The 25,020-nt window shown below is 38.0% G+C and overlaps 3 protein-coding genes across 3 annotated transcripts; all 3 read right to left on the bottom strand.

Moving 5' to 3' along the window:
- Nucleotides 1–457: 457 nt before the first annotated feature.
- LOC104891992 (hypothetical protein) lies at nucleotides 458–5,033 on the bottom strand. Its single transcript, XM_010677789.3, has 5 exons — nucleotides 4,485–5,033; nucleotides 2,210–2,295; nucleotides 1,793–2,098; nucleotides 1,599–1,682; nucleotides 458–1,142 (listed from the first exon to the last, which is right to left on the bottom strand). The coding sequence occupies exons 1-5, from the start codon at nucleotides 4,875–4,877 to the stop codon at nucleotides 704–706; spliced, it is 1,308 nt and encodes a 435-aa protein (XP_010676091.1). The 5' UTR covers nucleotides 4,878–5,033; the 3' UTR covers nucleotides 458–703.
- Nucleotides 5,034–6,456: 1,423 nt separating this feature from the next.
- Nucleotides 6,457–12,836, bottom strand: LOC104891993 (WEB family protein At5g55860). The gene is made up of 3 exons (XM_010677790.3): nucleotides 12,324–12,836; nucleotides 10,146–10,357; nucleotides 6,457–8,575 (listed from the first exon to the last, which is right to left on the bottom strand). Exons 2-3 carry the CDS (start codon nucleotides 10,320–10,322, stop codon nucleotides 6,749–6,751), a joined length of 2,004 nt encoding a protein of 667 aa, XP_010676092.1. The 5' UTR covers nucleotides 10,323–10,357; nucleotides 12,324–12,836; the 3' UTR covers nucleotides 6,457–6,748.
- Nucleotides 12,837–15,469: 2,633 nt separating this feature from the next.
- LOC104891994 (hypothetical protein) lies at nucleotides 15,470–24,315 on the bottom strand. Its single transcript, XM_010677791.4, has 4 exons — nucleotides 23,887–24,315; nucleotides 21,576–22,829; nucleotides 19,693–20,848; nucleotides 15,470–18,408 (listed from the first exon to the last, which is right to left on the bottom strand). Exons 2-4 carry the CDS (start codon nucleotides 22,646–22,648, stop codon nucleotides 15,970–15,972), a joined length of 4,668 nt encoding a protein of 1,555 aa, XP_010676093.1. The 5' UTR covers nucleotides 22,649–22,829; nucleotides 23,887–24,315; the 3' UTR covers nucleotides 15,470–15,969.
- Between the last annotated feature and the right edge of the window lie 705 nt (nucleotides 24,316–25,020).

Here is a 25,020-nt window from a genome sequence, read left to right as displayed (position 1 = left end):
TGCAACGCAAATGGTGCCAAACACTCGAGCAACTAGGATATAGTAGCACAGTGGGGCCTAAGCCTGATCTACACTCCTAGTAACAGGGCCAAGGTTGCTTGATGTCTGGTCAATATGCTGTTATATTAAGAGTTTAGGACCAGAATGCCTTTCGGCTTGATGGAACAATCCCATCAAAGAAATCCATCCACCCTCTGAGATCCCTTGTAGAGTATATGATGTTCGTCAACTGGATTAAGGTTATGTTGTTAGGCAAAGTGTGTATGTACATACTGCATAGTTGTTTCCGTTTGATACTATATTCAGATACCATGCTAGTTTTTCTTTTTACCAATATACAGTTACCAGCATTGTTTTCTAACACCGGCCGAATGACCATATTGGTATAAGAACTAAAGAAAAAGGTATTTGCCAAATTGTTATAGAAAATAGGGGCTCTTCGACAATATAGGATCACTGGACTGAAAACCATATTCCATTAATAAATCAATAACATATTTACAAATAATCCATTTACATTACAAATCTTCATATCTGATTAAAAAAGATAAAAGAATGCTGACTGCACATTTCACATTGCATTCTCCTCTTTATAATGTCTATGCACAACGCATTTAGCTGCATAAAGGACCGATTGGGTCAATACTAATATTACAACATGAAGGCTGAAGCTGTTACCGTTCAAAAGGTGGCAACGCTCGATTTATAGTTGCTTGTAGCAACTATATGCGACACCAACTGAGACAGCAGCACAGACAATTGCAAGGGTTGCATATGTATCTTCACGTTCCCAGCTCTCGAACCATGAAGGCATAGCGCATACCTTCCGCTTCCCAGATCCATTATAGCTGTTATTTTTTAAAAGCTTTTTACCCTTCTTCCCGTTAGCTACTTTTACCTCTCCATCATGGATATTAAAATTATCCTCCTTTTCTGCTGATGTAGGATTTTGACAACATGCAGCATCTCCATTGGCCTGGCAACAGCCGTTAGACCCCAAATGAGATCCCCATGTCGGAGAATTAATGTCCGGCAGCTCAGAAGAGAACTTTCCACTTGTTCCTGTAATATTTCCTTCTCTATTGTGGAGCCTCAACTCTTGGGCTCTTTGTTGATCATCCTCGGATAAACCCATTTGACCCCTGAAATATGTAAACAAGTGAAAAAGATAAGACAGCTCCAATTGAACTTAATTACAACTATTATCTTCTATATATCTGCTCATACCTATGTTACTCAGACTCTTTATTTTACCTCAAGTACCAAGTGTGAAATCCTCAACACTCCGACATAGGTATGGACACTTCTACACCTCATTTTGGATCAAAATCATGGAACTTTTACACAATATAATCAAGTCGCACACTACGACACATACTCGTCTGACACAAGTACTCGAGTTTGAGTAACACAAGCTTACACAACAAAACTATTCAAAATCCCCGTTTTGAATTGCCTAGATCCCACGACTCTCTGCATGTATGTTAGAAGTGTGCAGCAACATGTTTGAACACATGACAGTCCCAGAAAAGTAACCTGCACACTGCCTAGAAGCTCTTGGAGAAAAAAGTTGGGAAGTGAACAAAAAGAAAACTCACCTCCACAGCCATTCCACGATTTCTCCCTTCAGAACATGTTGTTCAAGCAAATTAGGCACATCTTCTGGTGTAACATATCCATACCTGTGGAGAAGTAACTACCATTGCTCAGTATTGAAGCAACTCAAATATCTATTCGTAAAGCAATATATTTTAGACATTAAAGAGGCATTTAGAAAACTTCAATTTCTAACCAGTGCCCAGTGACTTCCCCATCAACCCTGGATCCAAATATTATTACATTTCCGGCGTATTTGTGACCACCAACATGGGAGCATGGGCTAATGGAGACTTTTCCTTGAAGACCATGCAAATCTACCTCTTCCTTGAATCTAGCGACCAAAGGAGGTCCGCACACACCACAACGTCGATCTCGGCTACCATGACAACAAACAAAAATATACGAGCCTTTCAGCTTCTCTGGGTTCCCAGGAAGCCATTCACCGTCTTTAATAAGAACTTCTTCAACAAAAGTTTCAACATCAAAATGTGTCAATCTCCTGCATTTTTTTACCAAGATTATAAGAGCCACAACAAACCACCACAAGACAGTAAGCATGCAGATGAATAAATCAATGATGCAGCAAATAAGCATCATAAGATTTAGGAACCTGTATCTGATCATGTCTGGGAAGATTAATACATCTCCATTTGATGTTTCAGTTCCATCACGTCCTTCGCAGATCGTTAGGCGGGTCTTCAGTATGCAAGAAAATTAAAAAGAAAATATAGATGAAAACACAGGCTTGTTAAGCTAAGCTCAGCAGTCAGCATGACAAGAGAGCTATTCCCAATGAACACTACCACCAGCTTACATGAAGAATAATCAACCCACAAGCATGTCTAGTCAAAATATACCAACAGCTAAACCAAAGCTCATGAACACAAATATCGAGAACATTATTGTTGGATTCTAGGATCAATTAGTAGACAGATTATATGCACCGCTGATCATTCCCAGGGAACAAGCGCCTACCACCTGCTTCATGGTCCTCAACATCGGAAGAATGTCATTAACTTCCCACAACAATGGACTTCACTAATTAAATACGCAGAAACAACATCCAATCTGATAAACGAACAATGCACAAATATGTTCTCCACCAAAAAGATTCTCAAGTATACTCACATGTCATGTCAGCAATAAGTCATGAGAGGAGGAGTGTGATATGCGTTGAGACAACAATAGTACATTCCATTCTAGTAGTTGATGACACTGTTTGAGGCAACTATGCAATTGCAGACATATATTCCAGTCTACTAGTTGATGGCACTGTTTGAGGCAACTATGAAGACATAAATTAAACTCTAGTAGCTTATGACACTGTTTGGGGGAAACTATGAAGACATAGATAACCAAGTTGATTTGCACTCTGATAGTCTGATGTTCTAAAAAGCAAGATGGAAAAGGAACATGCAAACATCAGTTAAACAGAAATGTATGTATGTTTGTGTAGCAACCATGAGTGTATGAGCTGATCAAACAAACTTTTTCAGTTGTCTAACTTATTATGCCAATATAAATGAAATAAATCTATTTTCTCACCTAGAATTTGCATTTTCCATAATAACCCTTAACAAACACTGTTTCATTTGTAACAATGGAGTATCGACAAAAGTTTAAGTTCCGCTAGTTGAAAAAACCACATTTTCTTTTTTACTTTTCCCCTTGCTTCCTCTAAAAGACATCTCCACGCTTCCCCTCTTTCAAGCCCACAACATTACTGATAGGCCATTGCCTTGATAGGCCATCGAAAAGTTCCAAACTCCGACATCAAAACAACCTATAACCATCACTATTTAGACCCATGGACCAGCTCAGAACCATCAGTTGGCATTCAGAATTGGCCCTCAATCTCATATCGTCAATCATACAAGTCGATGTTCGGACAAACATGGGAGGAGGGGAAAGAATAAAACAAAGAGGGTAAAATCTTCAAAAGAACAACTCAAGATCTAATGCTATTAGGTCGCCGTCATAGTAAGGTAAAAAGTTCAGTGTTTGTTATTTTGGAAAACAACTTATTTGGAAAACAACTTACATTTACGAGGTTACCATGAATAAATTCCAAAAAATAATAGACTGTATAAATTGGTTCCAATTGCTAAAATCAGTTTCCATCAGTATGAAGCAGTAAGCTACATATGATAAAACTCTTAATAGTATCAGCAAAATCAAATTAAATAAGTAAAAATAATATCAGTTGAGTAAAACTTGCGAAACGAACGGGGCCTAATAGAAACACCCAACCAAAAATCTACATATATCATAAAGGTCACTCCAAAGTATGCCAAAGCTTGCATCTTGTAATCAATCTCTATCAACTGCCAACTATCCAAAGCAAACAGAAAACCATCCGTTGAACCAATAATAAAATAAGAGATAACAACTTCAGTTCAACCCAAAGAAAATGTGTCTACATCAATAAGACTTCTGGCCAAAGTTGCCACTAGTTTCAGTTCCAGAGCATGGGGATAAATCTTTCACTACTCACCAAATTTCTCAACAAGTAAACCACATCAACATTCCTACAAAAATCACAACCAATTAATATTAAACCAACCCAAAAACTAAGTTGTACAACCACAACAGAAGCTACCCAAATCAAAACGAGTTTTAATCACAATTACCACCATATCAAGAAATGAACTTTCCATCAAAGATTTCTAGACCCAGATCAGCTGTCTTAGCATAACAAAATACCATTGCAGCTTTAATTTTATCATATCAGCAACTCAACCAACTATATATTCATCAAAACTTTCAAAAATCCACAAAAGTAACCATCATTTTTTTTGCAGAATAGTGAACAAATCAACAAAACAACACAAACCCAGTTGAATAACGGTAAGAAAAAACACACCCAGATCAAAAAAAAGACAAACCTCCTTGTTCAAATCAGATTTACGAGCAGCTAAAGCAGCAGAAAGTAGCCTAGGTAAGCGATCAAATTCAGCAGCTTCAATACGAGGGGGCCAATTTTTGGGGTTCTTATAACAAAGAAAAACATGTCGATCATAGAATTGCACACTTCCCAATAACACATTTTGACGAAAATCAGGTCTAAGAAACCCAAAGTCAGGGTCGTTGATGTTACTTCCGCCAACATCGTAGAGAATATTGTCGCTCTGAAAGCTGTTTGAACCACTCCCAATCTGGGGTTCAATGAGGTAACTGTTACTCGAGTTGTTGTCACCTTCTGAGACTGAGAGTGTGATTGGAGAAGATGATGAAGGGTTTGAGAAGCTTAGAGGACCTTCTTCTTTGTTGCTGGACATCGTAACTTCAAGTTGAGGAGAGAGAATGTGATTCTTTCTGAGTTTGTGAATGAATTTAGGGAGGGTTTTGGGAGAGTGGGAGGAGAGGGGGGTGTTAGATAATAGTACTACTTGATGAATGCTTGTTTTTTTTAATTGATTGATGAAATATTTTTGTTGTTGTGAATATTGGTAATGTTCGGGTAATATTCGGTTTTTCGATTGAGGGATGGAATGTTTATAGTGAATATTGAAAATACGTAAGTGAGTTTTGGTTTTTAATTGATTGATGAAACATTTGTTGTGAATGTTGTTAATGCTCGAGTAATGTTCGGTTTTTTAAAGTGATTGATGAAATATTTGTTGTGGATATTAGTTATGCTCAAGTAATATTCGGTTTTTTGATTGATGAATGGAATGTTTATGGTGAATATTGAGAATACTTGAGTGAGTCTCGGTTTTTAATTGATTGATGAAACATTTGTTGTGAATATTGGAAATGCTTGAGTGAGTCTTGATTTTTTAATTGATTGATGAAACATTTGTTGTTAATACGAGTGAGTTTCGATTTTTTAATTTATTGATGAAAAATAATCTAACTTTAATGCGCTTGTATGAAGTAATATAGTACTTCACTACTTGTCTAGATGTTGAAGGTTTTATTATGGTCTCAATAGCCTCATATTTTATCTATTTTTTTGGCAATAATAAGCCGTAACAGCAAAATTGCTTAAATTTAAAACAACTAACACCAAGAGATGAACAAACCAAATAGACAAGCAACTAAATCGTAAAAAGTAAATTGCGAAAAACTTTATAATTTATACAAAAAACTCGCATTTTGAATTGGTCATAGTACCATTTAAGTGTCATTACATCTTGCATAATATCCCATAATTAGAGTAAGATTTCTTGTTTGTAACATTCTAATGAACATTTATTTGGTTAGGAAACTTTGTTGACTGGTTAATCCCGTTATTAATGAAATAATAATAATAGGAGTACCAATTCTAACTAACTACTAGTATTAAGTAACGGAGTGGTACCCGTCAAAAACAGTAATTAGTATTAATAATGGAGTAGTACTCTGTGGTAGTGATTGAAAAGATAGCAATGTAGTAGCTAGTAGTACATAATGCTGATTGCAAGTTGCAACAAACTTTTGGTGGATTATGCGTTATTCAGTACTAAACTACTCCTACTCTATACTTAGGCATGCCTTTAACCAATCTTTCTATACTCTCTTGGGACATATCAAGATCAATGCCAAGTAATTGTAGCACAATTTTTTCCGATACCCAATACTATAGATATGTTTTCTTTTTTGGAGGCCCTCTTCGAGAACTCCGTTGTAAGAAGAATTTCTTCTGTATCGCCCTCGCACCAACAAGCCCTTCCTTTGTGTGTTTACATGTCAAAGATCAATCAGATTGGCATGAAATACCTCACTGAAGACTTGAACTGCAAACCCAAAATCAATAAAAAGAAAAACCAACATGATTGACTGGTTCAGCATCTCTATCTAGGTCATTGGCAAACAAATGAAGTCAGTCCGCCTCCAAAGTCCAAACCAACAATTTAAGGAAAAAAAAGACATTAGTGAAGTGAAGAGATGGCATTTCATGCCCCATTTTCCATGCACTCAATAATCATAGATTACCATACAATGACCTACACTAATACAAGCAAAATTATTCAGTACCTCGGTTCTATACAGAAATGACTTTTTAGATGACTACTGTTTCTTCACATTCATATCCATGTGATCCATGTCCTCTTCACACATCACACATGGATCACATATTATAACACACAAGTTCCACCTTCTACCCAAATGTACACATATCCAAAAGCGAGGTTTCCTACTCCAAATAATGAACCATCACAAAAGTTCAGTTCTCACCAGGGAGATACGATGGTGATCCGCCTTCTGCTTGACTTCTCTTCTTGTGAAATATTCCACTAAGATTTGGTAAGAGCACTTTCTTTGAGACTGAAGTTTTTGGTTTATCCAACATTTTACCCCCATTAGCCTTTGCTGATGCATACTGAACTTGATACTTGTAATCAACAGGCCCTGACTTGGTTGACATCGGGTGTATGTGCGTCGGCATAGGTGCCTGAATCTGTGATTGTGTGGCCTGTGTCTCTGCCAAAATGCGGGATGCTGCCTCAGCTGCCTTCTTTTGCTCTCGCTCTCTCCACCTCCGAAGCTCACTCTCCACGGCCTTTTTGGCTGCATTAGCCATCTCTGCCTTCTTTAAGGCCTCCTCTGTGGCAGCCTTCATATCATCAACCTCCTTGCGAGCAGCCTCCAACCTCTTGAGTGCCTCATTTTCACTCGCCTTCACAGCCTCCACTTGTGCCATAGCAGCTTCAACCTTCATCTCCGTGAGCTTCTCGGACTCCTCTGCTTTCCTGCTCAAAGCCTTGAACTCATCCCGTGAGATTGTGATATTCGCACCAGACTCTGAAGTAGAAGAACGAGCAGCATCTGTTCGTTCAGACAATGCCTGAATCTGATCAAGAGCGCTTGCCTCAGCTGCTTTTGCTTCCTCAGCTTCTTCAAGAGCCAGTTTTAACTTCTGATCGGCTTGTTCAAGGGCATTCCGGGTGGCCGCAGCTTCCTTTCTAAGCTCTTCAGCCTTGATCTTCATCGCTTCCGCTTCACGTCTAGCATTTTCTGCTTCTTCTGTCAGTTGATTCAATGTTGCAATCATTTCATCGGAGGCTCCGCTAGCTGTAACTTCTTCTTCAAAGCAAGTCTCAAGCTCAGACTTACATTTACGGAGCTTAACATGCAGATTCCCAGCAATGGATTCTGTTTCTGCTTCTTTTTCTTTTAATTTTGCATGCTCTTTTCTCAAATTCTCTAGTTCCTCTTTCAGAGAATCCACCATGTTTTGGAGGGCACTTCCCTCTTCCAACACTTTTTGCAGAGATTCTTTCGCACCATCCAGCTCCAATGTGACAGTTCTCACAGAGTCTACATCCAATGCCCTAACATTATCCACTTCCTTTCTTAAAGACTCAATTTCACCTGTTGCTTCTGCCAGTTTTGCCTCAAGGTCTTTAGCAGCTTCAGGATCAAAATCTTTCTTCATTTCCTGCAACCTCCTTGAAGATTCCTCCAATCTGGCTTTGTAAGATTGTCTCTCAACATCTTTCTCAGAGAAGATCTTTGACTGTTCATGTTGGGCTGAGAATAAAACCTGCCTCACTTGCTCAATTGTATCCTTTAGAGAAGTAATTTCATTAGCAAGTTCAGAAGCTCGTTCTGTGTTTGCTTTTGTTGTAAGCTTAGCTTCCGCAGCTTGCTTGGTTGCAGTAGCTTTTGCTTCCAAAGACGTATCATAATCCTGACGAACTTTAGCAAGCTCTTGCTTGGCAGCATTAAGTTCTGAAATTACAGTAGTATAATGTTCTTTTGCATCCCCAGACTCTTCTTTATGAAAGCCATTGGTCACAGCATGTTTGCCACTGTTCACATCTTCAAGCTGCTTTGCATGTTGTTTTGCAGCTTCTGTTGCTTGAGTTGCAGCCTCTTTGGATTCATTTAAGATTTTGAGATTGTGTGTTAGATTTTCCGCAGTTCTCTTAGCTTTCTCAAGTTCTACAAGTGCTTCAGCTTTGGTATATTCAGCATTTTTTAGTTGCTCCTTTAACTTGTTCAGCTCCTTCTGAGCTAGGTGAAGTTCCGTCTCTTTAGCCAAAACTTTCTGCAAAAACAGAAGACTCAGACCTTATATAAACCCTAGCAATGAGCAATATAGTTCATAGAGAACGTACATTCACAAGAATTTCACCCCCAAAAGAATCACAATTAGAAAAAGAAATTGATCCCAGAAAATGTTCAATGGACATTCTTTGTGCTCCCACCTCCAGAGACACCCCCACCCCCTCCCCTCTCTTCTTCAGACTGGGCATTTATTTTATATTTTATACTCGCTCCGTCCCATTTTTAGTTGTCGTACTTTGGAATATAAAAAAAATAAGGGAACATCATTTATTTTTATGTTTTCCATTTTATATATTACTTTTAACCAATAAATTTAGTGGCATATAAATGTTTTTGTTGTTTAATAATGGAATCTTGACAGATATTCTAGAACTTCCTGAAAAGGAAATTTTGTCAATTAAAATGGGACGCAAGGAGTACTTTTTTTAGGTATATCCGTATATGGGGAGGGGGGGAGCTTTTGGAACCAAATCTACAGAAAAGGCATTTATAAAAACTATTTCCATAATATTAGATCATGGGGTGTTGGTCAAGCAACACATTGAAAAGGCATTTAGCACATATGAAGGCAAAAAGCACCTGATAAACTGTCTACCCTCTCTCTTCTTGAATATTTACTCTTTTCCATCCTCCCCTTCTCCAGTCCTCTCTCCTCCTCCCTTTTTCCTTCTTCCTACATTCCCATGATCTCATCTACTCCTGTTGCTGCTCCACCTCTAAATTAGGCAAACCTAATACCTATGATGTTTAATTACTGTAGGTGCCAAACCAAATTAAAAATCTGCAAAACAAATCTCCAGTACTTGTCATATACAAAGCCACTTTTTAGAAGCCGAGTACCCAAATCGAACACTTGGGCACGTAACCCTGTTTGTTACGAGTACCCAAGTCCGAGTAACATATATACATGTGGTCTCCACCTCTAATCACACCGACCCCGTTACATTTGGAACAATGGAAGCGTCATTAAAACACTTTGTACCATACTAAAATAGTATATGCTAAATAACCCTAACATGTTCTATGATATATAATATTTCTTCCTTTTATTAATAGTTGTACGCAAAAGAAAGGGCACGCATATTAAGGGTAGTTGTATAAAGGACTAAAGGTAAAATGAAAATATTAAACAAATCACATTTGAGGTGAAACCCTTTCCCAAAAAAGGAAATGATACAATTAATTCAAAACAGCCCAAAAAGGAATATGATACAACTACTAAAAAACGGATGTAGTAGTTGCCATAAACAAGGCCTAAGTGCCCCTAACCAACACGCACACCAAAGAGAAAAAAAGAAGGCACCAAATGAATCTAAATATTAGTCTTGGCTCCCCTTTCCTTTTCATTTTTGAGAGCAATACAAAATCTGTTCTGCTTCGGAAATGCTGAGTCAGGAATGGGGAAAAAAAGTGGATAAGAAAAAGGATACCAGGCAGTATATCCCTAGGGCCTAGGCTAATGGTAATCTCATGCCTGTCAAGATGGTTCTCCTCTATGTATTCTTCCATGATTAAGATTATAAATAGACATGTAGGTGGGCAAAACAAACCTCGGCTGAATGTGGTTTTATCTTCTTAATTGCAGGTTTTCCTCCAGAAGAAAAAGCAACCTCACCAAATAAATTGACAGCATCTTTCACAGACTGAAATGGTGCCCTGGTATCTATCTCTCCTACTTCACTCTTAGGAGAATCTCTAGTTTTTGGTCGTTCTGCAGAATGCACCATAGTCCTGACTTAGTCTTCTGAAAATTTAAAGCCTCCTGCATAGAAAAACCAATAACAAACTCATAAGCAGACATTAAAACAGCTATTCCAAGACATAATATGTTCGTTTCGTCATGGTGTTCATATTACACCCAACAAACTTCTAAGAGCTTTACTTCTTGCACATCTAACTCATTTGATTAAGTCGTATTCATAGAAAGGAATTATGTTCTAGACAGAGGATTTGCTTTTTCAATAGCTCACTTCAGCACTCTAGCAATACCTCTTAATCATACTTCTTTCTCTTTTAATCACATCCAACAAACTTCTAAGAGCTTTACTTCTTGCACATCTAACTCATTTGATTAAGTCGTATTCATAGAAAGGAATTATGTTCTAGACAGAGGATTTGCTTTTTCAATAGCTCACTTCAGCACTCTAGCAATACCTCTTAATCATACTTCTTTCTCTTTTAATCAATTTGAATTAATCATTCCCAAGAAAGTGATCAACTAGTATATCTCCAGGTCCTCCAGAACAACATCTAGCTAAAAGGACCAGAAACTATTCATTGACTGGTCCAAGCCAATACATGTTGATGGCAAATATCAACAGAAAACACTACCCATAAAAGAGAATGGAAAAAATTTCAGGTTTTACCAGTTCAAAACAGCTAACATAATGCTGGCAATACAGATTCAAACCATGAGTGCCTACCACATAAACTGATAATATTTATCTCACTACCTCCCCTTCCATAACTACACACTTTGTCGTGATAAAAAGGCACCCTTCTTATCAATAAACTCCAATGCTAAAATGAAACGAGATTGAAGCAAAGTGGAAGGAGAAGAAGGGGCCTAGGGAACTTCTTGCATCCTTATCCACTGGAAATCACAGCTATCCGTAATTACGAAAAATAATCACTGACAAAACAATTAATATGCAATTAACACGATTAATGCAATTAAAGACAGCTTAGAAAGTCTCTCTTTCTCCCACATAACAGACAGGTACAACAACTACAAGTAACATGAAAGTACAAGTAACATGAAAGTCAAGGTCACGGAGTGAAAAGTTATCTCTATCAACTATCCTCGACAACATTGATCAGCAATTCACAATGTTGTTCATTTGGTGCTGAAAATTTGTGACACAGGTTTAATTATCATCATATAATAAACCACCACACTCAAAACCATCAGCCAAAAAAGTCGATTTCAAAAGTAGTCCCCCCATTTCTCAACTTCACAACCACAAGACCTCCCTCACAAAATGTCGGACAATCAGAGATGACAAACCAAAATATTGGGCATAAAACGAACATTATTCATCTCTCAAGATCCCATTCGAGCACATGGGTTCCAGTGAGAAACATCAGAAGGTGACAAGTAACCCCGTCTTTTTTACGAATGGAAATAAGGGGGAGGGGGAAGTTCAATCCCATAGATCAGCAAATGCTAAAGCACTCATTGGGAGAAAAGTTACACATCCAAAAGCCATATGAAAGTGACACAAGGCCAATTTCCATTTCAGTAGAATATCAATCAACAAATATTAGAACTTTACTTTTACAGTATAAGTTTACAATAATCATACACATAACAGTACCATCATCATATTCATAAATCATACACATACATAATCATACATTTTATAAAAGTCCACATCATCACAAGTCAATCATTACAGAACAATAGTTCCTCATAAAAAAGGAAACTTTATGCTTAGGCATAAATATTATTACTATTTCCAATCATTAATTCAACTTTCATGAAAAATATCAAAACAAATACTATCCAGAATTAATTAAAATGGACCCAATACCATATAATAGCAAATAAATTCAATTGAATGATGAAAATTATAAAGTAGTACCAGTACAACTTCTCTCACCTACCAGATAAGTAAGAGAAATATCTTATCCAGGCATTAAAATACATCCCAGACAATATATAAAAATAACAATTAAAAAAAACGAAATTGAAAACAAAACAAAACAGTAACATCAAAGACTTTTACCTGAAATGACGTTAAACCCTAAAGATGGGCGAAATGAAGAAAAAAAACCCTAAAATCAACGTCGAAAATTAATCAAACTGCAGATAATATAGTGCCTCGATCAAAGTATCTGATCATCATCTTCAACCCCAAAAAAAAACGAAAAATTGGGTCACGGGAAAAAAATCATTTCCCCAAAAACCCAGAAAAAAGGGAAAATCGAGGAATATGAGTATGATAGTAGAAAGACAAAAAAAAGTTAAAAGGACAGGAAATAATAATAAGAGTATATAAAATACTATTTCATCAAAAGAAAAATTAAATTCCCAGAATAAAAAAAAAAGGAGAAGGATGATTAAGGAATGATTTTGTATGAAATTGAAGGAGGATGAAGAAGAGAGAGAGAGAGATTGGATTGGAGAATTGAGAGTGATGAGAGAGAAAAAGTAGGAAGTTTGAAAATGGAAAAAGTTGGTTTTAAAAGCAGACAATTTTGTAAACACAGCGACACATCATCAGAGAGGACTCAATGAAACAAAACATAGACTAAAGACTTGTCTAAATTCAGACTTGAGATGATTTTGTACTAGATGATTCCTTTTTTTTTTTTGGCATTTAACCTAAAGTTTCCCTGGATTGGTCTTATAAGACACCTCCGACTTTTAATTTTAAATTAGATTATAGCTCGAATTTAATATTAAGAATAGAACGGATCACTTTTCTGAATATCTAGAATTTTGGTTTGAGCGATGTCTCGGATTAGTTGTAATTATTAAATATGTTATTATTGATAAATTTCATAATTGATTTTATTAGTTTTCGTAATATTTTGTTTTAATACAAAATTGAAAAATGGACGTCGTAGCATGCTAAGTTGTTTATAAAAAACTTCTAATGAATCGAGGATAAAATTAACAATTTTAGTGGAATTGGGATAAGAGAATGTTATTACTTAATAAAAATGTTAGAGATCAAAAATCTTGTCTTTGTTTTTGTAATTATTTATATTTATAACACTTTATTATGTTTTACATTGTAACATTAAGCATTGAAATTGTAATGGCTTAATTGTTAAACTCTCACATTTCATTTCAAAGATCATGTATTCGAATCTTAGTAACTACACAGTCGCGTGGCATCCTTCCTTTAATAGGAACAATAGATTTATATAGATGACTAAATTAATTTATTTAAAGACCAACAATCACATTCTTCAATTTATTTAGCGACTAATTTAATCCATTCGATAAGACTGGCGGATTATTTTTATTGTAATTCCAAATTAAAAGGGAAACAGAGACAGCAAAAAAAAAGTGAAACTATTGGGTCAGACCGTCTGACCCAATGTGTTGGTCGGACGGTCTGACCCAAAACCGAAAAACCTTCCTTCCCAGGCGCCAGCGCCACCCCCACTACAGCCACCCCACTCCTCACTCCAACCCACCACTACTGCCACACGAGAACCACCCCTAAACCCACCACTACTGCCACACGAGAACCACCCCTAAACCCACCACTACCGCCACATTGCCTACGGAGAACCACTCCCACCTGGGAAAACCGTCGAAAATTTCCCCCACCCCTCGAAATCCGCCTCTCTCCCCTCCAAAACTTTCCCCACTCACCGAAAAACTAGACCAGTCTGGTTTTAAGTGGGTTGGGGAATTTTTTGAGGGGAGGGGGATCTTCCTCTTCGCTGACCATGGTTATTTGATCTTCATTCTTTCAGATAGTTGTTTTATTCTTTTAGTTCGTTGGTCTATTCTTTCAGTTGGTTGATTTATCCTTTCAGTTGGTTACTTTATTCTCTCAGTTGGTTGTTTTATTCTTTCAGTTGGTTCCTTTATTCTTCCAGTTGGTTGTTTTATTCTTTCAGTTGGTTCATTTATTCTTTCAGTTCGTTCCTTTATTCTTTCAGTTGTTTTATGTGTGTGACGTCCGACGAGAATGGTTTGTCAGACGAGTCTGACACAATACCAACTCGAAAAAAAAGGGACGACTAAATTAATACGAAATATGTAGGGATAGTGTTGAGTTAGAATGAGATAAAATAAGTTTGTTAAGAGAAAGTAGACTTGATTTATCTAATTTTATGATAAAATTAAACCCTACTCTAAGAATTGGTAACTTTTGATCCTTTAGTGTACATAAGTGTCATTGGCACATGGGGTGGATTCGATCTCACACGTAATGACATGGTTTGCTATCTCTTCAGTTTTTCTTGATGTCCTAAATATTATTGAAACGCTCACCTTGTGACAAATTATTTGGTCATTCCTAGTCTTAGTCAGTGGCCCTCAATAGAAGCTTTTCAACTGAACAAATCCGCGTCTTATTTGGGTATATAATGTTACTCCTTCCGTCATAAAATATAGTTTCCATTTCTATTTTAGAAGTCAAATTTTAAAAATTTTGCCCAAATATTCTTACTAATGTATACAAAAAAAACATATTCATGAGGAGTCTTGTTAAATTCGTCTTAATGTATAAATTCGTAATATCAACTTTTTATGTTTTTTACTAATAAAAAATAGAAGATATCGTAGGTCAAAGATACATCTTGAAGACTGTACAAAATGAAATGGGAATTATATTTTGGGATGGAGGGAGTATAATTTACTCATTCTCTATTGACTATTATTACTAGGGTTCCAATCTAAGTATTTCACAGCTCATAAGCCCAAGTTGCTCGACTCATTGACTTGGCTCGCAGTCTCTATTGGGAGCTCAATCTACTACTAGATGGTCAATAGGCCCAAATGACTACGATCCACCAATATTTTCCATTTCCAGTACTCATCATTCATCACAGTACCAACCAAGTGAACCAACCCACCAATACTCTCTCACAGAGTCACAGACTATACCCGAGTACACCGTACACCATTAGCTAGTTACTGACTTCAGCGTCGGAGGCTCCACCCCATGCTTGAAATTCGTCAAGCAACATACGAGACCCAAACCAACACCTAACCAACTTTTATCCTAAACACCTGATACATATAAGATATAACATTTCCTCTGGTTACTCAGAGCAGCTACTCAAAATTTGAGATTTTCTGAAGATGAATTTCTTGCAAATTTAACCTTGAAGCACCTTGAAGATTTAACCTATATATGTTCGAAAAAATGTTTTATTATAGAAAAATCAAACAGGAACCTTAAACTCTACAAAAGGCCCTTCCTTATTGCTGATTTATATATGTTGTTATACCAATAAAACAATAATTGGTTTTGTGAGTTTTGTTTCTGTAATATAAGATGTTTGTTCCAACCACCATAAAAACAAGTCACATATGACCTGATAGTTTGAATGGATTTGCCACGCTATATGTACTGACAGCAAATGCGAAAAACTTCTGAACCTTTTCATAAATTATGTCCATGCTCAACAGGCTGGATACGAATGACGTGAGAGTTACATATGTACGCCAACTTCGTGACGAATTTGAATGCGAGATTACGAACCCCCAATGCTTAAAGACACGGCCCTGCATCCAAATGGCAGAACACTAGGCAAAGTTTTCTAGGAGATGCCATGCCTCACCCGTGTGGTCTTTGTGACGTCGCCGAATGAAGCTTTTTCCTGAGTTTTGTAATCTCCAAACAATATATTGCTGGATGAAACTTTCACCTCGAATTGATACTGAAATCAAAGCTTCCAAACTCATCTTTGCAAAGGCGCTGCTCCAAGGACAGAGAAACTACCACGCATGCGCTCATTTATATATACGTCCTCCAATGCTCGATTATGGCCTTCAAAGCCTTGTATCACATTTGATGACCCATCATCAAAATGCCGAGCAGACAAAATATGTGGATCCTGCCCATGGAGAGTTTCCACAAAAGCAGGACTCTGGGAGGACTGGGGTTCCATAAAACCAGGAGTCTGTGAGGACGGAGGATGCCAATTTCTGTTTACCCTGAAAGTGATTTCAGTAACAGGATGCACGAGCCTATTCATACCGGCATTAATGGCCACCCGAGACCGTGACAGATCACCGTCCACCCTGTTACTGACCATTAAATCCTTCCCCATCAACCGCAAAATCGGAGCAGGACATGCAGAATCATAATCACCACTTCTCAAAAATGGATCAGCTGCTTCTGCAGTGGTTTCCAGAGATGTAAGACTCTGTTGCGAGGTTTCTACAAAATGAGATAAGTTGGCGGACTCTACCCTTTGGTAGATGCTGGAAGAGAACACTGCACTTCTGTCCTCAAAATCATTTGACAATCCATCCGAGGTGGAATATGTATGCTTCCCTCCGGAAAGATTTTGATAGGTTGTAGGTCTCCACCCCAGGAGTTGAGATTCCCTAGAATTCATAGTACTCTGAGTACACTCGCTCTGTTTGGAACAACAGCATGGCTGGTTATCATGATTCAGCGTGGCAGGGCCGCCTCCTAGATTATTCATGCCTTTTTCAGAACTAGTGACACAAGTGACCCTTTCACAGGCAGCAATACTAAATTGTGAAGACACAGTTGATATCCCTGACAAAGGTCCAGAGCTGGCACCTAACCACCCAGGATTAACAATATCAGGGACTGAAAGAGAAGCACTCAAAGATTCTTGATCGTTAAAAGTAAAATCATCTGTTCTAACCAAGCTTGAGATAGTGGATGTGGCAGATAGTAAGGACTCCGATAAATCTTTATCAACCACATCATCACCATCCCTGGATGGTTTACTTGGTGAAATTTCATGTAGATCTTCAGAGCCCATATCACTGAAACTAGGCAAATCTGATCCTGGTGGTCCTGGAATGGGTATTGGATCAACTTCCGGAAAACTTCCATGCCCAAAATTTAGAATGTAATCTCCTGTTTTCAGCTCCAATCTCTCAGCGTCAGCTACTCTTCCATAGAACATTTCATGCGCATCACTCAGATCAGGTTGACTTGAAGTTTCAGCCCCGAATATAGCACCCTGAAACTTGTCTGAACAATGCAGTAGTTCGGACTGAGGAGATATATCAGCAATAGTTTCTACTTCAGAATCCAAAACGGTCCTTACACTTATCTCATTCACTCCAACAGCAAAGCTGGAAGATGAAACGGAAGCAATTAAATCCCTATCATTATGAAGACCTTTTGTGGCCGATCTTACACAACTATAATTACCATGGGTGTCATCAGAAAGTTCATCACTTCTGTTGGTGTCTTTCTGTCCATCCTGACCATGTTCCAACGCTTGCTTTTGTCTCACTTTAACCGTGCTAGATCTTCCAAGGAAGCCACTTAATCTGCTGCTTTTTGGGTGGTCAGTCATAGCACCAGACTGTTGAATAATATCAGCAGACCATGCTTCTGTCTCTTCATTTCCACTGCAGTCACAAGAGTCTTCAAGAGCAGACCCCATTTTGTCAGAATTAGCCTGGCACGCACGAAAATCAGAGCGATTGGGTGAAAGCATGTTAGTCTTATTGCGTAACCTCCTTCCTTCAGATAGGCCAATTTGACAACTATGTAGCAGTTTCATGCTAGTAGGAACGGAAATATCAGCAACTTGTAAAGCATTTGGTTGGATGTCAACTTCTCTTTCACCACCAGGAGCTGGAACAGTAGTGGTCTCTGAAATCCTGGGTGTTGATTCCTTAGCAATACCCCCTTTGAACTGATCAGTTCCCAAATTCAAAGGTATCTGAGACGCCTCTATCTTTCCACGCACTGCACCTCTCAGTGAGCGACCACCTAGAGTCTTCCCTTTCAAAGAAGCCTCGCTGCTCTGGTCCATCCCAGCAGGGTAAATAACAAGAGTCCTCAAGTTTCTCTGTTTAGAAGAGAGAGATCTCTTTGGAAAATTCAAATGCTTCTTGACAGGCGTCCTCCTGGGCTCCAATTGAGCAATCCCAACTTGACCATTCCCAATGACCAAGTCCTTTGCTGCTTGAACGTCGCACCTCGAGAGTTTAGTAATGGCTTCAGAATCACTGTTCTTTAACAAATTAGATATCTTGAGCGATTTCCATCGACTTGAAGTCCCTGCAACACCGGGATGGTTCTGTTCTTGAGCTTTGAGTCTCTTATCAGATGAGACGGATTGTTGCTGCTCTATATGCCTGTCTCCCACTGCCACCATAGCTTCTTCAGTCTCACAAGCCTGTAGGAGATGATCAAACTCAAATTTCTAGAATGAAACCGATCTCGAGATTAACTGAGAAAACCATGTTTCAGAAAAACAAAAAATCACAAAAAATTGAAATAGAACGTCTAATGAAGAATACATCAGAGTGTTGCACACAGCCACACGAGAAGAAGCGTTAATAATAGGTGGTATTTGCATCTTTTGCACCTAGGGGCTGTTTGGTTGAGGGTAATCAAGAAAGGAAAGGGGAACCATGGACCTTAATCTCCTTTTGCAAGTGCTTGGTTGACATTTTTTCATCCCCTTTGCAAGTGTTTGGTTGACATTATCACATCTTATTTGCAAGTGTTTTGGTTGATAAATAACTTAAATCGCCTTTCCTGTTTCTCTGCATAGAAAAACCCCCAAACTCCCTATTTATACTTCTCCACACCCCCACCCCGGAACTTGAATTCCCCAAGTTCGGGGTTTGGACATTTCAACACCATCACCATCTTCTTCCATTACCACCGAACTTCAGCATCCTGATTCCTGCCCCTTGAACCATGCACCTGACACCACCAGTTCGCCACTATCTCCTACCACCAGCTGCACCAGGTCGCCACCGACGACACCACGACATCAGAACTTGATGCCACCATCCTTTGCGAACCACAATGAACACCACCACTATCATCAACCACCATGGTCACATTGCCAAGCACAGAAAACCCTCAATGTTTCAGATCCGAAGGTCTGGAATGGTATAATTCAACCCTAACATGGTTAAATATGGCTGGCAAGCTTCAGATCCAAAACCTCCAGCCGTATTCAACCATTGCAGAGAAGAATAAACTTTGGGAACTTGAAGTAGCAATATTTAAATTAGTGAGGAAGAAAGCAACAGCCACGACGGGGGAGAGAAGCAAAAAAAAAAAAAAGAGGAGCAGCAAGGTCAGCAAGGTTTGAGGTGCCTTGGTTGGGCTACGTTCAGCTTGGTGGGTGTTGGTTGGGGTTCCCTTTATCTTTTTTGTTTCACCAAACACTTGAAAATGGGTTGAAAGCCATTTCCCTTCTCAACCCAAACAAAATGGGTAATTGCAAGGGTTTTCATTTACTTCTCTTTCTTGTTCCTTTCCTTTCCCCACAGCCAAACCAAACAGCCCCTAGACATTATTCCTCTTTCGTTTTTCATTCCTCCCTCCCTTATCAAAACCCACCAACGCAATTATATTACTTTAGATGTTAAAAAGGTGAAGATAAGGAACAATGAGAATGAGTTGTGCAACAAGAAATAAAAGCATAAGAACAAGGGCATACTTTAGTGGAGCGGCCCTTGACCTTCAGAGAAAAAGATCGTTTCCTTTGGCGGGAGACTTTTAGATACTTCAAATGTTTAGCAAGATGCTTTTTCCTATTTGGTGAAAAAAATTTGCTTCTCTTGCCCTTTATTGATTGCTTCCTTGGTCTTAAATCCTCTCTAGCCTTCGAAAACGATGGTGGTGGTGTATCATTAAACTTCGAAAGAATTCGTATTTTCCTGCCACTTGAGTCAATATAAACAGAAGCATCATCAACATTATTTACAAGACATCTGGATGATACTCCAGCAATTCTCCGTTCGACAGGCACCTCAGCATCCTCCAAAGGGAAATCTACATTCGTGGCCCAGTTAGTACCGTTTCTTCTATCCAAATCTTCCAAAGTGCAGCAGGGAGCAGTTGCACAGATATCAGTCATTAATCTTATCTTTCTTGGTTTTATTCTAGGCTTAATTAGCTTAGAACTCTTCATCCAGATTGGAGGAGATTGTGAAGTAAGACATTGATCAATGTGGGCATTCAAAGTGGTATTTGAAGATGACGAGAAGTTCTCACAGACAGGGCAAATCTTCGAAGAAATTGTTTCTGGAGGGACAGTACAAGCAGATGTTATATCTTCAGGTGGGTTACGTTTACTGTTATTGTGCATCTTCATCGTTACTTTGCACTTCTTATTAGATACTTGTGATGTTGAACTGTTCCTCTTGTTAATAGCAGCTGAACCTACAGCTTCTCGTTCATCTGAGACTTCTGACAAAGGAAGGTTGCTAGTAGAAACCGACCCCACTTCTGATTGTGAATTAGCAGCAGCAAGAGTCTTAAACGCCAAACCTCTATCCCCTCCAGTAGGAAATAAATCTGAATCCCTGTAGCCTTCAGCAAGATCCTGGTTCCATGAATGATCCATTCGCAGAGTCGTGCCAGGTACAAGATGATTTTTCAGCATTGGCTGCTTTCCGTCAAGATTACTTTCTTCACTGTGCAAGCTTCTCTCAGCCAAGCATCTTTTCGTGGAAGTATCTCGAAGAGATTTCATAGGCTGAAAAGGAGGCAATACATCCTTTACACCATGCTTCATGCAAAGTTGCAGATTTTTTTGAGAGAAGGGCCAATTCAAGCTGATGTCTTTATTCCGCGCAGAAAAGACAAAGTCTCTGCAGATAAACAATGACATTCTCCAATTAACCAAGATGGGCACAAGAAATGGCTTGAATCTCGCACCTCGAATGGACATAATGACACGTGTAAATGATAAATAGAAAAGACCGTATATATTGAAGAGGCAAGTCGGGTGGATAACAAAGAAAGGAAGATGAGCACCTGAATTATTATGTCTTATTTCAATGGTTTCATAGTATGTGTGTTGTAATATTTTCATTCTTTCATATAGATTTTTATGGGTGAATTATCAGGTTAATAATTCTTAAAATAATACTTCATATAGTTCAGGAACTAGCATTTGGGTTACGTTAGTTTATCAGATGTTTTCTTATTATCTATGTAGTGTTTAGGCAACAGTAACCCCCAAACTGCCTTCGTTATTTTCCAGAAATATTAGATTGTTTATGGAGACATTCTCCATCAGAAAGCATATATTAAATTGATCTTTTGGTACCCTGACTTCACTTTATTTTTCCAGGAGGGGGAGGGGATTCAAGCTTGAAAACAAGTAAGAAGAAGAGAGATTTTAAAGTAAAACCAACACCAGAAGCCAGAAATTATAAATGCAGCATCGGCGGAACCATCAACAAAAAAAAAAAAAAAGAGATTAAGGGGAAACCATATGGAGTAAAAATAGTATAAAAAATATAATGGAAAGTTTTCTTGGTTTTGTCCAGTCCTGCAGTGAAGGCATAGATAAAAGATGTACATGATCCTCACCGAATAGAGAATTCAGAAGCATAATCACATTTTTCCGCCTCATTTCCTTCTGTTCTTGCAACTGAAGTGCTCCTTTCTAACCTCGCTGACTTCCCCACTTGCTGGCCTGATGACTCAAGCTCATCTTCAGAAATCATGATTCGGGCACTAGACTCAGACGTTGATACACTTAAAGGATAGATTCCCTCAGGAAAGCTTTTAGCCTGATCAACTGCGCTCTCTGTACCCTCCTTTACTTCATCAACACCAAGAACAATTCTCGGCCTCTTCTCCCCTTCTTTACAGAATTTTGTGGCACCATGTTCCCGTTTAAGACCTTTAGACTTGATCTTCAAGTCATTTGCTTCATCTTTATCCTGAGTTACCTCTTCAGAAGTCTGTCTAGTTTTATTTCTCATTTCAAGACAACCTCCATTCTCGGTTTTGCTTGTAAATAGCCTGAAATGCGAATTTCTTGCCACAAATTCTGCTCCTGCATCAATACCATCTAATTCTGCATGTTCCTTCTTCCAATTTTCTAGCTCAGCTTTAAGAGACTCTACCATCCTGTGGAGGGAGCTATTCTCTACCATTTTCTTTGGCAATGACTCCTTAGCATCATCAGACTCTAATGAGGCAATTGTCGTAGATTTTAAATCGGCCGCATCATTGCTATCCAACTCCTTTCTGATACTCTTAAGTTTACAAATCATTTCAGTGATTTGAGATTTGCAATTTCTAGTAAGGTTTTTATGTAACTGTAATTTCACAGCGTGCAAATCATTTTCAGATGCTTTGAGGACTCTGTTAGGCAATTGCATTTGTACGTCTATTTCGGTGAAGGTCTTTGCCTGCTCTTGTTCTCCTGGTGTGGATGCTCGTTCAGCTTTTGCTTCTTGGTTGATGGCATTGTCTTCCAAAAGCAAAGATGAATCACTACTATGAGATATTTTTGTTAGTTCTTTCTTTCCACCACTCAGCCCAGCAAGTGCACTCAAGTAGTGTCCCCTAGCAGTGTCTAAGTACTGCTTCCTTGACCAATGTGCCTCTTCAAATTGCTTGGCTCGATTCTGTGCAGTTCCTGTCACCTTCATTGCCTCTTTATAACTTCAAGGTGATCACATAGACCTGATAAATCCAGTTAATGTTTTTCAAGTTCTAGCACTAGTTTATTTCAGTAGCATCTTCTCAAGTTTCTTTTGCAGCTATATCTGTGGCAAGGTAAGCTCGCTATTTCTCATTTGCTCTCTCTCCCTCAGCTCTCTGCAGTGCCAACTGCCACATATAAATCAAAATGGTCATATGAGAGAATTGACATGCCAAATGCAAATTTTCACCTAGCTATAACATTAGTAACCAAGTCTATTGCACGTTTCTTCCAACCTAACAATTATGATACATGAATCATGGAACAATTTTTTTTGAGGGGTAAATCATGGAACAATTAAATTACACTAAAATGTTTCTCATTTATTCAATTCTCTTTCGAATATTACACGCAGCACACTGATGGTGATGGTGATAGTCCCATATTATTAAAAACAAAAGCAATCTGAGAATGATTTTCCTGGTACCTCCCCTTATCATTCTGTCGTCTCTAACATTTCAAGCAAACATTTTAGACATTGAAGCATTAACCGTGAAGGGAAAAAAAACAGCTAAACCAATAATAACCTATCACTCGCACTAGCCAACTAGGACATGTAAGTGATGTCAGATTTAGCAAATGATGTTACAGCCTACGGGTCATACCCTGCTAGTAAATTGCACTTAAAAATATCATAAGCAAGTATGCATAGCCATTGCAACTAAATATTCCCCAAGCCTCCAACACAAGTGTTGCAGGTAAATCAAAGAGTATAAACAGCATATCCCAACAAATTCACCATTTATTCGCGTTCGCTAAATTATAAGACCATACCAAGCATAGCACAAAACCTCATAACTATCCCACTTAAGGACAGGACTACAGGAGGTACACTCGTTCTTACCCTCAGAGTCGCAAAGATGATGTTTCATCAGCCCTTACATAATAAAAAGCATACATTAGCATGCTAAATTCATTTCCTTTAGAATTTTGATATAGTTCAAATTTCGCATTTGAAGCTCTCTGCTTCATTTTTCAAACAAATTGTTGACACACAAAAAAAAAATTAATATTGACAATAAACCAATTATTTGCCAGTAAAATTCAAAGTCAATTGAGCAAAGTTAACAATCTCAATTACAACGCCAGCAGAAATGAAAAAAAATTGATACTAGTAGATAAAATTTGCAAAAAGAGAAAATAAATCCAGAAATAGATTAACATAAAAAAGAATAAGTAACAAACCTGAATGAACAGTAGCAGGAAGATCAAGCGGAAAAAAACCCTAGAACGATCATTAGAATAGAAAATCGCGCAATCATAGAGAAAAAAACTGCAAAGAAGCAGACGATCATATCGAAATTGGATGTTACTTGAAAGGAGATAAGACGATCAAATCCCTAAAAGAAGAGATTGAAATGAATAGAACCCTAAAATTGAGAATAGTGTTGAAAATCATCGGGGGAAATTGGAATTATAGTTAGAAACGAAAAAGCGATGAATTTGGGAGAAATTAGAAGATGAAAAAGAGGGAAATCGAGGAGATTGGGGGAAGGTAAGGACTAAGGAGGAGTGTGTCAGTGAAGTAAAAATGGAAGAAGAAGAAGAGGATGAGAGAGAAAGGGGAAGTTGTGAGTTAATTCAATACAAACCGTCCAAATTTCACCAATTTTTTGTGTCCTAGTATCCTAGAAGTCTGTCTCGTCAAATGTGATGGAAAACTCCACGTAGTAGGACCAAAAAACGGAACGAGTGTGTTTAAAATAAATTTTTTTTTTTGAGAAGAGAATTAAGTTATTTAGTTCAATTGATATTGTATTAAATTTTACTTGTAATAATTATTTGAAATAGTAAGAAATTATATGAATACATTTTTTTCGTTGAATCTATTCCATCCTCTATCGTCGGTGAGAGCTTGCTCCTTTTACTGATGGAATTTGGTTGTGTCGTCGATGTCATGACCAACTATCATTCCGAATACGGCTTTGTGTCTATTGTCACTCTCGAAGTTACCACCTATCAAGAGGTGGTTGCCCCGCTTTTTCAAGAAGTTTATGTTCGTTACTTTCAAGAACTAGATCTAGTTCTTAGGTTTTAGTTTTTAATTGTTTTGTTTGTTTTATTTTCCTTGTATTTTAGTTTTCTAGTGGTCTCTACTTGATATAAAGAATCTACTAGTATTACATCGATGTACCTCTTGAAAAAAATTCCTCAATTTCTTTATCCCTAAATCTTGTTGCTTATGCAATTTTACATGTTTGTATTACAACTCCGATTTCTCCACCTTGTGTTGTTTTTAGATCATAATATTGTATTGTAGCTCAAATTTTGTCTATATTCTTGTTCTTATTTTATCATAGTGTTTGCAAGTTGTCGCTC

The sequence above is a fragment of the Beta vulgaris genome, chromosome 4, assembly GCF_026745355.1.
Source record: "Beta vulgaris subsp. vulgaris cultivar EL10 chromosome 4, EL10.2, whole genome shotgun sequence".
Lineage (NCBI taxonomy): Eukaryota > Viridiplantae > Streptophyta > Magnoliopsida > Caryophyllales > Amaranthaceae > Beta > Beta vulgaris.
Note: the sequence above shows the minus strand (reverse complement) of the source record. Positions and strands in the feature narration are given on the sequence as shown.

Bases quoted from the DNA above. Each gene is read 5' to 3' on its own strand.
- LOC104891992 (XM_010677789.3), bottom strand. From the start codon at position 4,877: ATGTCCAGCAACAAAGAAGAAGGTCCTCTAAGCTTCTCAAACCCTTCA. The intron at 2,296-4,484 runs GTTTGTCTTTTT...TGCATACTGAAG, and splicing joins AATCTGATTTGAACAAGGAG to ACCCGCCTAACGATCTGCGA. The intron at 1,143-1,598 runs GTGAGTTTTCTT...TACATATTTCAG, and splicing joins ATCGTGGAATGGCTGTGGAG to GGGTCAAATGGGTTTATCCG.
- LOC104891993 (XM_010677790.3), bottom strand. From the start codon at position 10,322: ATGGTGCATTCTGCAGAACGACCAAAAACTAGAGATTCTCCTAAGAGT. The intron at 8,576-10,145 runs GTTTGTTTTGCC...CTGTTTTTGCAG, and splicing joins TAAAACCACATTCAGCCGAG to AAAGTTTTGGCTAAAGAGAC.
- LOC104891994 (XM_010677791.4), bottom strand. From the start codon at position 22,648: ATGAAGGTGACAGGAACTGCACAGAATCGAGCCAAGCAATTTGAAGAG. The intron at 20,849-21,575 runs GTGAGGATCATG...GTTTATCTGCAG, and splicing joins GCTTCTGAATTCTCTATTCG to AGACTTTGTCTTTTCTGCGC. The intron at 18,409-19,692 runs GTATGCCCTTGT...CATCTCCTACAG, and splicing joins TCAAGGGCCGCTCCACTAAA to GCTTGTGAGACTGAAGAAGC.